Source organism: Ornithorhynchus anatinus, chromosome X1 (genome assembly GCF_004115215.2).
Source record: "Ornithorhynchus anatinus isolate Pmale09 chromosome X1, mOrnAna1.pri.v4, whole genome shotgun sequence".
Lineage (NCBI taxonomy): Eukaryota > Metazoa > Chordata > Mammalia > Monotremata > Ornithorhynchidae > Ornithorhynchus > Ornithorhynchus anatinus.
Genome location: NC_041749.1, coordinates 54,272,887 through 54,286,931, shown reverse-complemented (window position 1 = coordinate 54,286,931; position 14,045 = coordinate 54,272,887). Strand labels below are relative to the sequence as shown.

At 41.7% G+C, this 14,045-nt stretch overlaps 1 protein-coding gene across 1 annotated transcript in view; it reads left to right on the top strand.

Annotated features, from left to right (window-relative positions):
- PDZRN3 (PDZ domain containing ring finger 3) overlaps positions 1–14,045 on the top strand; it is a 271,788-nt gene that overhangs the window by 26,268 nt on the left and 231,475 nt on the right. Inside the window, exon 3 of the mRNA XM_029051249.2 lies at positions 1,728–1,835. Coding sequence (XP_028907082.1) covers positions 1,728–1,835 — 108 coding nt within the window. The remainder of the gene's footprint in view (positions 1–1,727; positions 1,836–14,045) is intronic.

Here is a 14,045-nt window from a genome sequence, read left to right as displayed (position 1 = left end):
GGCTATATTGTTGGCTGGTATTGAAACACAAAAGCTCACTTGAATAAATCCAAGCTATCATTCATAATAGAGCCACAAAGAGGCACCACATCATCCAGATCGCTTGCCATAAAGTGAAGATATTTCAAGGAGCTTTGTAACAGTATTATAACATATCTAGGGGAGCACAGAATCTTTATTGTCACTCCCAAGGTGAACAGTGGCACTATGAGATAAATCAGGCAGCTCATAAGACTTAGGCCTTCCCCGATTAAGCCCTTTTTCCCGTGCTCCCTCATTCATTCATTCAATCGTATTTATTGAGCGCTCACTGTGTGCAGAGCAATCTACTAAGCGCTTGGAAAGTACCCCTTCTGCATCATCTGTGCGTTAGGGTGTCTGACCTTTGGGCACTTGATATTCGCCCCGTGCTCAGCCCCACAAAACTTGTGTACAGATCTATAAATTATTTATTATGCATTATATTAATTTCTGTCTCCATCTCTAGACTGCTCAAGCTCGCTGTGGGCAGGGAGTATGTCTACCAATTCTGTACTTGCCCAAGCGCTTACTGCATACAGTAAGAGCTCAGTAAATATCATTGATGATAATGTGGACACCCTTAGCTGACACTACCAAGATTCTTGGGCACCAACTTTTGATTTTGAGTGGAGTGATGAAGCTGGAGTAGGACTTCTGGGGTTGGAAATGCATCTCCTCCTGACCCTCCCTCCCTGCATCTCCCACACGTACTTTCACTCCCACGGAAATAATTCTTGAGCTAAACCCTTCCTCCTGGTGGAGCTGAGCGCAACAGAATCCAGAGCAGTTGAAGAGAGAAACTGTTCCCGCTCCGACCATGACTGGGGGTGTGATCAGTAGATCAGTCGTATTTATTGAGCGCTTACCAGGTTCAGGCACTGTACAAGCACAACAGTATAACAGACACATTACCTGCCCACAACGAGTTTACGGTCTAGAGGATCAAAGTTGAACTCTGGGGAACCTGACAGGTCCAGGTTAACTTTTCTCCCCACCTGCCCCTGCCTCTGCTGTTTCTTCTTGCTGGGCTCTGGGAGTTCCCGTTATCCATTCTCATCTGTCATAATGGTTGTACCTTCAGCAGTACTTTGAAGTCCCCCTAAGAGTAGGTGTATCACTGCCATTTTGTCATAGTAATTTTCCTTTAGATTGAAAATGTGGAGCGGCCACTTTGTGCCTATTACATATGTTGTCTTGTATACTTGACATTAGTGAAATGAAAATTGAAGTGCTTCTTTTCCCATGCAGTATCACCACCAGGGACAGAAGAGCTTAGAAGTCTTGGGGTTTTATGGAACATCCTGAACTTATTTTTCAAATGTTTGTTTGGAAAGACCACATGCTTGTTCCTTTAATTTATAAGTCCATCTGTAAATCAATGTAAATTTAATCCATATACTTAGACACAAATCATGGTGCTGATTTTAAAGGAATTCATATGCAAAGTCTGAGTCTCTTCTGTGGTAGTTGAAGCTTTTTTTTCGGGGGGGGGTGGGGGGTGGGAGAGAAGGAAGCAGTGCTTGTAGTCAACGGTCCTCTTTCCCAGAAAAATTTGTTTGGCTTTTATGTTAAGAACCTATGAAGGTCAATTCAGCAATCATCCCAAAATGTTGTTCTATCACAATTCTAGACTTTGTCCACAGAAACTAATTTTTTAAGCGAGAGAGAATTTTTTAAGATCTAATGTTATCTTCTTATATCCACAGGACAATCAAGATGGCTCTTCCAGTGAAGGAATTTTTGTTTCAAAAATAGTTGACAGTGGGCCAGCTGCTAAAGAAGGAGGGCTGCAAATTCATGACCGGATTATTGAGGTATGTGAACAATGGATGGTGTCTTTTAATAGCCCACGTACCATCTCTGTCTTCCACATGGTAGGCTGATTGGTGTAGATGGGAGAGGAGTGAAAGTGTTATCAAGGTGAATTTTTTTCTTAATATATTCAATTAAATTCAGTGCTCATTTTCTTGGAACTAGGTAGAGTTCTTATAGAAACCAAATTATGATTGGCATAATCTTATTTGATTTATTTTTCAGGATGTAGCCTCTACTTGGTCTTTTCCAGTTATGTTGTCTTTTTAAAACCATTGCAGAGTTATTGTACTTAGTGAAACCAGATGTGAAATATCTGTTGTGTAAATTAGACTTTGTTTTTCTTGGTTACCAGAGCCCTTTTCTGTAGGAATTAGACCCAGTCTGATGTGTGGAGAGCTGAGGGTGTATATTTTGCCCTAGCCCTCTTCCTTCCATTTGGGCCTGCCAGCATTTCTCCTTTCCACATGGGGTATGCAAATTGCTAATGGGAGATGGGACAGGAAAGGGACACATGTGAGGAGGCGTTTAACCCGGAGTGCTCCACTGCAGTTCAGGCGGATGCCAGAAGAGATTCATTTACCAACTTTTATATCCTCAATTCACCACCCACTATTTAGTTCTTATTTTGCACTGATCTCAAACATCTAATGCTTTCTTCTCTTGGAACATTCTTATTTCAGATGTTCTGTGCTGTTGAGTGAAAACTTTCATGTTAAAAACTTTTTGAGTATCAACCTATTATAAAATGAGTCAACAGATTGTGTACCTCCTCTATATATGAAATCGAACAAAGTACTGAAGAAATCTTAAAAATGTATGGTCTCACCCCACTAAGATCTTACAGAAACTATACACAGTATATGGGCATCCAGGCATATTTAGTAAAACTAAATAGAATTTTTTTTCTCCTTCATTTAAAGACAAAGCTTCATTTTATATTTAAAAAGTCATCAAAATGGAAACTATGTAAAACATAGCACTGTGTAGTGGATTAAATATATTTTTTATAATAATTTTAAAATATATATTTTGAATGCAAATTTTGGATAAAAAAGAACAACATGAATGTGCCAGGCGTTTGTTGTTGCACATTTACTTTTTATAAATGTATGAAAAATGCTTTATATTTCCACAGCCTCTATGTGTTACTTATTTCAGTGGCCTATTTATTAAAATCCATGACTCCAGGAGGTATCCAGAATGTAGCCTAAATGGTGAATTAGGGTTTCTTGGTGCAGTGAAAATTCATAAACTTTTGGTGTGGTAGAAATCGGGCAGTTAGTTAATAGGACACACTGTAACAGAGATATTCCCCAGAGTGCCATGTAAAACCTCATATTTTGGAAAATCCTGTGATTTTTTTTTTTTTTTTTAGCATTCACATGAAGGAAATAGCCTCACATTTGAATTAGCGGTTGGCTCTGGAGGAGCCATTTGGAGGCATTTGGAAGGTTGGTTGGATAGAGAGGCGATTTAATGGGAAGGATGCTTGGGAGCCATAGTGGTAGGTGGGGTATCTGGAGAAGGCAGGTGGTGACAGGAAGGAAAAGAGAGCTCCCTTAGAAGCAGTAGAGCTACAGCAGAAGAGGTGCTTGGGTGTGGAGAGGGAAAGTACTGCAGCAGTGGCAAACCAAGTGGGTTGGATGATGTTTGGAAGGAAATCTGCAGCTGGAGAAAGTGGATGGGAGAAGTGGTGGCATTGGAAAGGAAGAGTAATCAGAGAGGACAGGGAAAAGATGGACGCAATGAGATTCCCCTTTCTGTGTCATCTTGCTAATCTCTTACTCCAACCCAGCTCTTGTGCTTCACTCTTCCAGTGCCAACAAACTCACTGAACCTTGATTTCGTCCGTCTTGCCGACGTCCTCTTATTCATATCCTCTGTCTGGCCTGGAACTCCCTCTCCCTTCATAATAATAATAATGTTGGTATTTGTTAAGCGCTTACTATGTGCAGAGCACTGTTCTAGGTGCTGGGGTAGATACAGGGTAATCAGGTTGTCCCATGTGAGGCTCACAGTTAATCCCCATTTTACAGATGGGGTAACTGAGGCACAGAGAAGTTAAGTGACTTGCCCACAGTCACACAGCTGACAAGTGGCAGAGCCGGGATTCGAACCCATGACCTCTGACTCCGAAGCCCTGGCTCTTTCCACTGAGCCACGCTGCTTCATACCCAACAGACTGCTGCTTTCTCCCATCTTTAAAGCCCTAATGAAATCACTTCTCATCCAAGAGATCTTCCCTGACTAAAGCCTCATTTTCCCACCTATTGGCCCTTCCTCCTGTGCCGTCGCCTATGCTCTTTGGTCTGTGCCCCTTAAGCACTCTGAGTCTCTCCCCAGCCTCACAGTACTTACGTATGTATCTTTATACTCTACCATTTCTCCTATCTGTAATTTATTTTAAAGTTTGTCTCTGCCTCTAGACTGTAAGCTTCTTGAGGGCAGGAATCTTTCTGCTACATCTCTTGTACTTTTGCAAGTGCTTAGTTGAGTGCTCTGCACACAGTAAGCACTCAATAAATGCGTTGGTTAATCGACCCTGAGCACATGGAAGCAAGACTTTTTTTGGCATTTAAGCACTCCCTATGTGCCAACTACTGCATTAAGCACTAGAATAGATACAAGTTAGATTACACACAGTCCCTGTCCCACATGGGGCTTGTAGTCTAGAGGAGGGGGAAGACTTAGAATTCCCACCTCTCCTACCTCAGTCGTTGTCATCCAGCCCTTATGCATAAGCTATGTATTCTCCCCCTGCAGCCGTGGCCCAGGAGGGACAGGGATGGCAGTGAGGCAGAGGATGGACTAGAGGTTTGCAAGTCATATACCTTCTTGGTTTTACTGTGGTCTGTCTATTTCCATGTGCTGGTCTTTCCTTCTTCACACAGAGTGGATGTACAAGGAAAGCTTTGCTACTACCCATCCCTAGATAGTCTAAAGCATGGCTCTTAGAAACTGGCTTGCACTTTCTTCCCTCTCTCTGGGCACTTAGCTTGGGTGGAAGGGAAAATGTAAGAGCAGACAATAAGGTGCCCTGAGGAGCTGTGAGGGTACAGCTCCCCCAAACAAACTCCCTCTACCTCCTGCCTTGTTCTTTTTTCAAGTTAGCAAGTACCTCATTAATAAAGCAGATAATTATCCCCAGGACAGCAGCCTGCTGGGCACCTCTAAGTCATGTTGGGAAAATGGTGGAATTAGGGTACAGCAATCTGTCCACTGCCTTGACCCTAGAGATATACTCCCCAAGTTGTACTGTGCAACCCTCGTGATGCTACTCGATTCAAAAAGTGGCCTGAAATCCATATGCCACACTGAGAGGTGTGGTGGAGAAATACTTCTTTTTTTTTTTTCTCTGGACTGTAAGCTTGCTGTGGGCAGGGAACATGTGTCATAGTGTACTCAAGTACTTAGTATAGTGCTCTGCACACAGTAAGCACTCAGTAAGTATGATTGATTCCTTTCCCTCTTTTTTTTCCTCTCTCATTTTTAGGTAGGGCTCCTTTAAATAGTCTTAAGGCAAACTATTTCATTCTTCATTCTCTCCCCCCCCCCCGCCCCCCATTCCATGGACTAAATGAGGCTCAACAAGTTCTTCCTTTGTGAAGCTCTTGCTTCAAAATCTTCTTAAACCCTACAGGAAACTTTTTTTGGGCAGATGAGCTTTTATGAAGCTGAAATTTGCCTTAGAGAGGCAGCGTGTATTGATTTTTCTTTTAGCTATGGGAATGTACACTCATTGTCTCCTTTGAATGTGCAGAAATTTGGGGAGCCAAATGTTTAGAAAGATAGGGGCAACTCTTGTTACTAAGGATATTCCGGAACAACCAGTTTCTCCAAATAATGAAATTCAATGGCTATGAAAGGTCTTTTGGGAAAGAAAAATATGTACCTGAAATTTTCAGTATACTCACTTTGGAAAAGATTTGCTTCAGTGTGTGGTTGAAAAGAAAGATAGATAAATGAGTTACAATTGACAAATTTCACCATTTGCAATTGTGCTTGCAGAGCATGAGTGTGTCAATCAAACTCTCATCTCTTTCACACAATACATCAATTGCAGAAGTTATCTGAAAATATTTGGGGTATCTCACTCGAGACTACCTGCTGATTTATCACCATACTCTTAGGTATTTATAATAATAGACTCTGTCGCCTTTCATAAGGCTGACATCACTATGGCAGTACAGTATTAATCATTCCTTTTTGGGTCAGGTGAAGGTATTCCTTTAATACTTAGACCAAAGTATGAACTGTCTATTCATATTTCAACAGCAGTGCAAAGAGCAAGTAGTATTGACCTCATAAAGTCACGAGTTATTACTTGTGTCTTAATCGTGCTAACAATGCCTGATTTGTCCCAATTCAAGCAAAAAAGATTAAAAAAACAGTAGAGGGCTTTTTAAAGCACATCCTTGAATGAATCTCTTATCACCCAACAGCCTGTCTGTTTGTTAGCTCCTACCTAATAACTGTGGTATGTAAGTGCTTACTATGTTGCCAAGCACTGTATTAAGCTCTGGAGTAGATACTGGAGTATCTACTGGATCTCCAGTAGATACTCCAGTAGATACTCCAGTAGATACTCCAGTAGCTCTGGAGTCCCAGATGGGGCTCACAGTATAAGTAGGCGAGGTTCACCCCGTCCACCAGCCAGGGGATAGGGTTTGGGGTGGGAAAGGTTCTCTATGAAACAGGAGGATCTGAAAGAGGGATGTATGAAACATAATATTTGGTTGGTGCATAACATTCCACCTGCTTCATGCAGATGGATGCCTAACCTATAACTTGACACCAATAAATTACCTTCAAAATAGATCACTGGTCCACATTCATAGAAAGTTCAAGATGAAAATCTCTGCTGCCAGAATGCTTAATTCTTACAAACATTTTGAACACATCCAGTTCTGGAACGTGGGGGTTGCGTGCACATTCACACAAATCACGTCTTCCAAACCCATTGGCCGGACAAAAGTTCCTAAGTCCTTAACCACCTTCTGGCTAAAACTCATAGCAAAAACATGGGTCATGATGAAACTGAGTTTATATTGCTGAGGCTTGAAGAACTAGAGATGAGGGCACATATATAATTCAGTCATTTGTTTATTGAGCACTTACTGAGTGTAGAAGGCACTGTATTAAGTGCTTGAGAGAGCACAATAGAAGTAGAAGAGTTTATAGTCTAACAATTACAGCATACCTAAAATCAAAACTCTTATCCACCTAATGCTAGATTTTCTGTTGCACAAAAAAAATTTCAGAGTGCCTTTTTTTAGTGCTTTTTCTTTTCAGAAACTTCAGTTGAGCTCTGATTAAAGGTCTTAAAATATATATGCACATCTGACTGCAACTGCTAAATCAGTGTCCTTGTCATTTTCCTTTTATAGGAGTAGCCAGGTTCTGTACTTTGCCTACTTTAATAAAAGTTCACAGATGTTAGCATCATGTACTTAGTGGGAATTTTGAATCCATAAAAGCTTTTAACTTCTCACCAATGACTATTAAAAAAGACAAAACAACTTGATTAAATCAACCAAAATGGAGGAAAAAAAGTCAGTGCTAGCCAGTGCGGTTGACTCGGTTCTATTCTGTGGGGTATTTACTTTGTCCCAGTGCTTTCCCCAGTCTCCTCAAAGGCCGGAGCAATCAAATCCCTGAAAATATTAATTGGGAAGGCAGCAAATAAGAACTGTTAATGACACAGAGAAGATACTTTAAAAATTAACTGGTCTTCTTTCAGTTTAAAGTATGGGAACCCTGAGAATAGATAAACAGTGGGTTGTCAAGTGTAAACCCCGTGAGTAGTAGGGAGAGGCTGCTGCTTACTATAAGGATTCCACTTAAATCAGGTGAACTGTCTACCTGTTTTCAACTCCCTCTTCGCTCTAGTGCTATGCCCCCTTGTCCTCTTTCCCATTCACTCTTAATGGGAATGCCACTTTAATTACTTCATTGATTTATTCTTTATCAGTGCTCCCATTTCTTCACAGTCCCTGTAAGGATGACTCTGCCTAGGAAATGAGAAGTTTTTGTTTTCTTTTGAGCAATCGTTAGTAGGCTGGACAAAGGCTTCTACAACTTTTATAAACCAGTGAAACATGTTGGCTGAATCTGCTGAAGGTGTGAATTAGATGTTGATAGAAAAAGGGAATGAGTGGAAAAAAGGCTAAATTGCTAAAAATCATCCCTTGATATAGTGCCATGTTGTGTGATAATAATAATGGTGGTATTCGTTAAGCGCTTACTGTGTGCTGAGCACTGTACTAAGTGCTGGGGTAGATACAGGTTTATCAGGTTGGACACAGTCCCTGTCCCACATGGGGCTCACAGTGTAAGTAGGAGGGAGTAGGACTTAATACTTGTTTTACAGGCACAGAGAAGTTGAGTGACTTACCCAAGGTTACGCAGACAAGTGGCAGAGGTGGGATTAGAACCCAGGTCCCTCGACTCCCAGGCCTGTGTTCTTTCCACCACGCCACACTGCCTTATTAGGAAAAAAAAAACCACTCCATACTACTCAGTTTTCTCCAGAAAGTATACAACTGGCAAACACATATTTTGATATTGAATTTCAGTAATGTCAAAGCACTGAGAAACAGCATGGCCTAGTGGATAAACCACAGGCCCAGGAGTCAGAAGGACCTGGGTCCTAATCCCAGCTTCGCCCCTTTTCTGCTGTGCAAATCACTTCACTTCTCTATGCCTCAGTGACCTCATCTGTAAAATGGGGATTAAGACTGTGATGCCCCATGTGAGACATGGACTGTGACCAACCCGATTAGCCTGTATTGATGCCACTGTTTGGTACAGTGCCTGGCATATAGTAAGCACTTAGCAAATCATAAAAAAAATTTAGAATTCTTTGTATTCAAAGGCAATGCCACTAATGATGTTTCAAATGTGTGGCTGAAAAGACCAGTCAGTGTAGTATTGACAGTTTGAACTACATCACGCATACGTAGATTGTCCCTTATACTAGTGTGCTCTTTTAGGTTTCACTTCTTAGTCTCATAGTCCTCTCAACAGTTCTGCACAGAGTCACTCCTTTCTTAACCAAAGCACATCAGGCTGGCTTGTCTGCCACACTTGCCTGTCAGCATTCAAATGTGATGCTACTTTATCTGCAGCTGCAATTTACTGCATCCTTAAAGCGTTTTCTTCGGCTCACTTAATTTTTGGTTGTCCCTTTTCAGCTCCTCTTATGGCAGTTTGGCGGTAACCCACTGTCATCCTGTTTCCTCACATGTCCTACCTAGTGAAGCTGTTTTGAAGTGAGCATTACTTCAGTGATAGTAAGATGACTTCACTGTAGGATTGTTATGCATTGGCTGAATTGTCCTTGTGAGATTGAGATCATCAGAAAATGTGACCACTCTGTTTTCATAAGACTATAGTGATCAGCACATCCTTCGGATTCCTGTTTTGTGCTATGATGTAACCAGTGAGAGTCCATCATTCAGAATCAGGATATCTCTCTTTTGTTCGGTAGTGTAGGATGGGGTTAGGCTCTTCTATACTGTGAGCCCGTCTTCTAGACTGTGAGCCCGTTGTTGGGTAGGGATTGTCTCTGTTACTGAATTGTACTTTCCAAGTGCTTAGTACAGTGCTCTGCACACAGTAAGCCCTCAATAAATACAATTGAATGAGTGAATGAATTATAGACCATTAATGTTTAGTTTTTGAACCCCCTGTGGTCCAATAGCTTTTTTTCATCAGTCAGTGGCATCATTTGAGCATTTACTGTGTGCAGAGCACTGTACTAAGCACTTGGGAGAGAACAGTGCAACAGAGTTGGTCAACACGTCCCCTGCCCACAACGAGGTCATGGGTCTTGGGCAAGTCACCTAACTTGTCTGGGCCTCAGTTACCTAATCTGTAAAATGGGGGTTGAGACTGTGAGCCCTACATGGGAAAGGGACTGTGTCCAACCCGATTTACTTGTATCCACCCCAGCGCATAGTACAGTGCCTGACGCATAGTAAGCGCTTAACAAATACCATAATAATAATAATAATAATAATAATAATAATGAGCTTACAGTCTAGAGGGAGCTTCCATGTTTGAGTGATGCTGCCCCCTTGAATACTGTACTCTCCGAAGAGCTTGGTACGGTGTTCTGCATATAGTAAGTGCTGCATAAAGACTATTGATTGATATTGGTACTCCTGCAATGATAAGAAATAGTGATAATAAAGAATATTGTGTGTTTTTCTTTTTAGTGAGGTTGAAAGTTCTAGACTTCTTTAGTAAGACCTCTTGAAAAATGCCATTCATGCAAGGGTATGGCAATTAAATGATTTAATCTTTTCACACTTGGAACATTTCCATCCTGTTTTAAATCATCCTAGATTGAATCTTCTCCATCTGGGTCCAAACCATTTTGATTAGCTGTTAGTTTGCATTTTTAGATTAGCTACACATTGTGTCTATATTGAAAAAATATTTACCATTTCTAAACTCTACACATCACGCTAATTGGACAATCAGGCACAATTATCCTTAATTCAGCCACATATGCAATGAATTACCATGCTTTTTTGTTCCAAGAGATATGAATAATGTCTTCTAAAATTAAATGCACAAGCAGTTGTGTATTCAAATAACAGCTGTTTAGAAATTGCTCAGAGAGGGTTGAGTGGCTTTTACTATCTTGGATTAAATAGGATATTAGGATTTTCAGAAAAATGAGAATGTTTGCAGTATTTCAACTGAACTTTAGGTTAACGTTTAAGCACGTCTTTGATTTCTTGAAACACAGTGCCACAAATCATTACTTACATTAAATGTTAATGGAAATGAAAGTAAAATGATTGAGCTTGTACAAATACAATTGTGCAGTTATAGATTTGATTATATAATTGACATCAAAATCATCTGAATCAAAGGCAGGCAAAATGCTCTGGTAACATCTTCCTGTCAGAATGAATGAGTGGATTTCATAATATCCCTTTCCATAGACATGCTCATTTATTCAGTGGTCCCTGGGATAGAATAACAACTAGGGTATTGGTCAGTCATGGACCAGACAAAAGCAAGTATTTTAATATCCCTTTCCTATTTTGAGCCAAAGCCTTACAGAATGGGTTGGAATGGAATTACATTATGTGATTAGTTGGAGGTTTTTCAGTACATATTCATTTTGATTTCAGTGAATCCTACAAAGGTGGTTGTGGGATTGCCAAAGTTGCCAAGTTCCCATCGATAGGTTTAGGTACTAGGCATTATTATCCGCTAGTGTAGAAATTCCACGCCAGAATCCTGAGTGTGAAATTATATAGTAGATGAAAACTCAGGAATGGATTAAGCATACCGTTTAGACAGATATCACAGTTGGGTTCAGAAGCACAGTCTTAGAGCTAGCTTTAGCAAACAAGAATCGAATCCGTGTTATGTGATGTTGTCAATTCATCAGGTCAGAATTCGTCGCTTGGCCCTGATCCTTTACACTCAGGTCCTTTTTTAACACATGTTTTTATTATGTGCTTTGGGTAGCATGCTATTAGGAAATTAGGAAACATTATTTCTAGGCACGTCTTTCTGGAGAGAAAGTGATAAGGTGTCAGAAGAAGTTGTGTGCACAGCTCCAGTAATAATAATTGTGGTATTTCTAAAGCACTTGGTATGGGTCAAGCATGAAGCGCTGGAGTAGATACAAGATCATCAGGTCAGACACTGTCCCTGCCCCACATGGGCTTCACGATCAAGCCTGTCTACTGTAATGAAAATTTTCCTTACCCAGAAATCATCAAGAACAATAATGATGGTATTTGTTAACCGCTTACTATGTGTCAAGCACTGATCTAAGTGATGGGGTAGATACTAGCTAATCAGGTTGGACGAAGTCCCTATGCCACATGGGGCTCCCAGTCTTAATCCCCATTTTACAGTTGAGGTAACTGAGGCCCAGAGAAGTTAAGTGTCTTGCCCAAGGTCACCCAGCAGACAAATGGTGGAGTTGGGATGAGAACCCAGGGACATCTGACTCCCAGGTCCACTAGCCTACATATCCCTGGAGCTATCAGAGAGTTGGGTATACTCATAACGCAGTTCAGAACTGCCCCCTGATAAGAACCAACATTTTGGTTGAGCAAGTGTACTGTGTGATTGAGAGAGATACAGCATGTAGAACTATACTTTGATTTCCTCTTCAGTGCTGCTTCCACTAAGTGACCGGAGACAGATAATTAGATTGAATAAAATCGTGATTGTGTTTTCCAAGGAATTACTGTACTAACTTCACACCTGTAAACATCTGCATCATCTCCTGGGTTCATATTTGTTTAGTAACATCTTGGAATTTTACCTTATTCTGCATTAATTTATTTAATGAGTCTTTCAGCTGAAGGTAGAAAATGTATATCCAGCTTGAAAATAGCACTTGGAGCTTTTTACAAGCACCGGTGATACAAAATGAAACCTCTGAGCAGTTGGAACACAAATAGCCAATCATACAATTAGAAAACACAGCTTATATTATTTGATTGTGAATCTAACAGTTTTTAAATGCTTCTCCCCACAACCCAAATGGCAGCACAATTTTAAAAACCTTGTTCTCCACTCCACCCCTATGCAAGCTAGGTGAGGGTGGATTACCACCACCCACAGGGAATCTGGAGTTTCTCCATTTTAAGGGACCACTCCCCCAACCTCTTCTCCCCCAACCTTCCCCCAGGCCACATGATGTTATTAAGTCACCACTGCACACTGCACATTTGGATGACACATACTGCCTTGTGACTGCTTCAAAGCAGTGACTGTTGGTGCAAGCAGGGGAGAGTGCAGGTAAGGAAGCGGGTTGTGGGGAGCACCAAGGAAAGGCGATGCAGCAGGCTGGCACCAGCCTAGGCAGATGTCTTCCCCCTTCCCTCTCCTCCCTTCTCCTCCTCCTCTCCCCTGTCTTGGCCCTAGGTGGTGCAGTTCCTCTCTCTCTGTCCCCTCCCCATTTTCCTTCAGGTGCAGCTTTGAGGTCTTCAGGGACAGGGGGGACACCAGCTCAGAGCAGGATGCCAGCATTCCCCTCCCCAAGGCTGGTGACAGGTTTCAGCTATTGTGTTTGGATGCAGGTGGAGGGCTTCCTAGGCCCGAGTGGCATAGGTGTCTAAGACCTGCTCCTGCTCACGAGCCTGCAACCCCATTCCTTCCCTCTTTCTCTCCCTTCTGAGCTCCAAAGAGATGCTTCCAGGAGGGGAGCCTCCTGGAGCTCCAGGGTGGGGTGGGGATTACCCTCCGTGAAACGGTTGGGACTCCATCCTTGGATGGGATGGGACAAGAATTCTCCAATCCTAACAGCGCAAGGTGGGTGGGCTGAGCTGGGTGGGTCCAGTCCTTGGGGTGTTAGCCCGAGCCCCTGGCCAATGACTTAAAATTCCTGTGCCTCCTGCTTCAAGAGTCACATTTGATTCCAAGAAGAGCCAGGTATAGCTCCTGAACTATAGGTTGCAGACCCCTCATTTACCACATTTTTATTTATTTGCTCACTCTTGTGGTGTATACATCACTTTCATTCAGTCATATTTATTAAGCGCTTACTGTGTGTGCTTCACGTCCATGGCCTTCCTTATTAGAGTGTAAGTTCCTCGCTGACGGGGATTGTGTTTTCTTTTTTTGGTATATTCCCTGAGCACCTAGTACAGTGTCTTACACACCAGAGAGTCACAATAAATATTGTTAATACTGATCCTAGGAACATGGAAAGCAGTTACAGTTGTTAACGATTAAAGGTCTTTCTGTTTATCACCTTTTCATTTCAAATCCATGTTCCTTGAAGGATCCCACCCTCCTCTGAGGGAAATGTAAACCATTTGGCAGTGCGTGTTTACATCGGGGAAAAGTTTCTTGAAAACCATGTTTTTAGTTGGGTTGTTTCTAGAAGCTTAAACCCAGGTAAGCCTGCTGCAAATGTTGCTGGGCTGGAGTTAAAGATTCCAGTTTCAACCCTTGAACTAGCTTTTTTTATTTGTTGGTATTCAGACAGTAGGATAAGAGGCACTGTCTTGGTAACTCACCTCATGCAGGACGGAACATGCTGTTTACTTTAAGCATCAATACAGTTCCATGGTTAAGCTCTAAGTCTGATACTCTGCCATGTTCGGAGAACATTAATTATACTGTCATATTCATCCTCTCCTGCTTTGGATCTCTTTGTTTAGTATTGCTCCTATAGCATGGACTTTTACTTAATAGGGACACAGTCGTTAGACATATGCCAG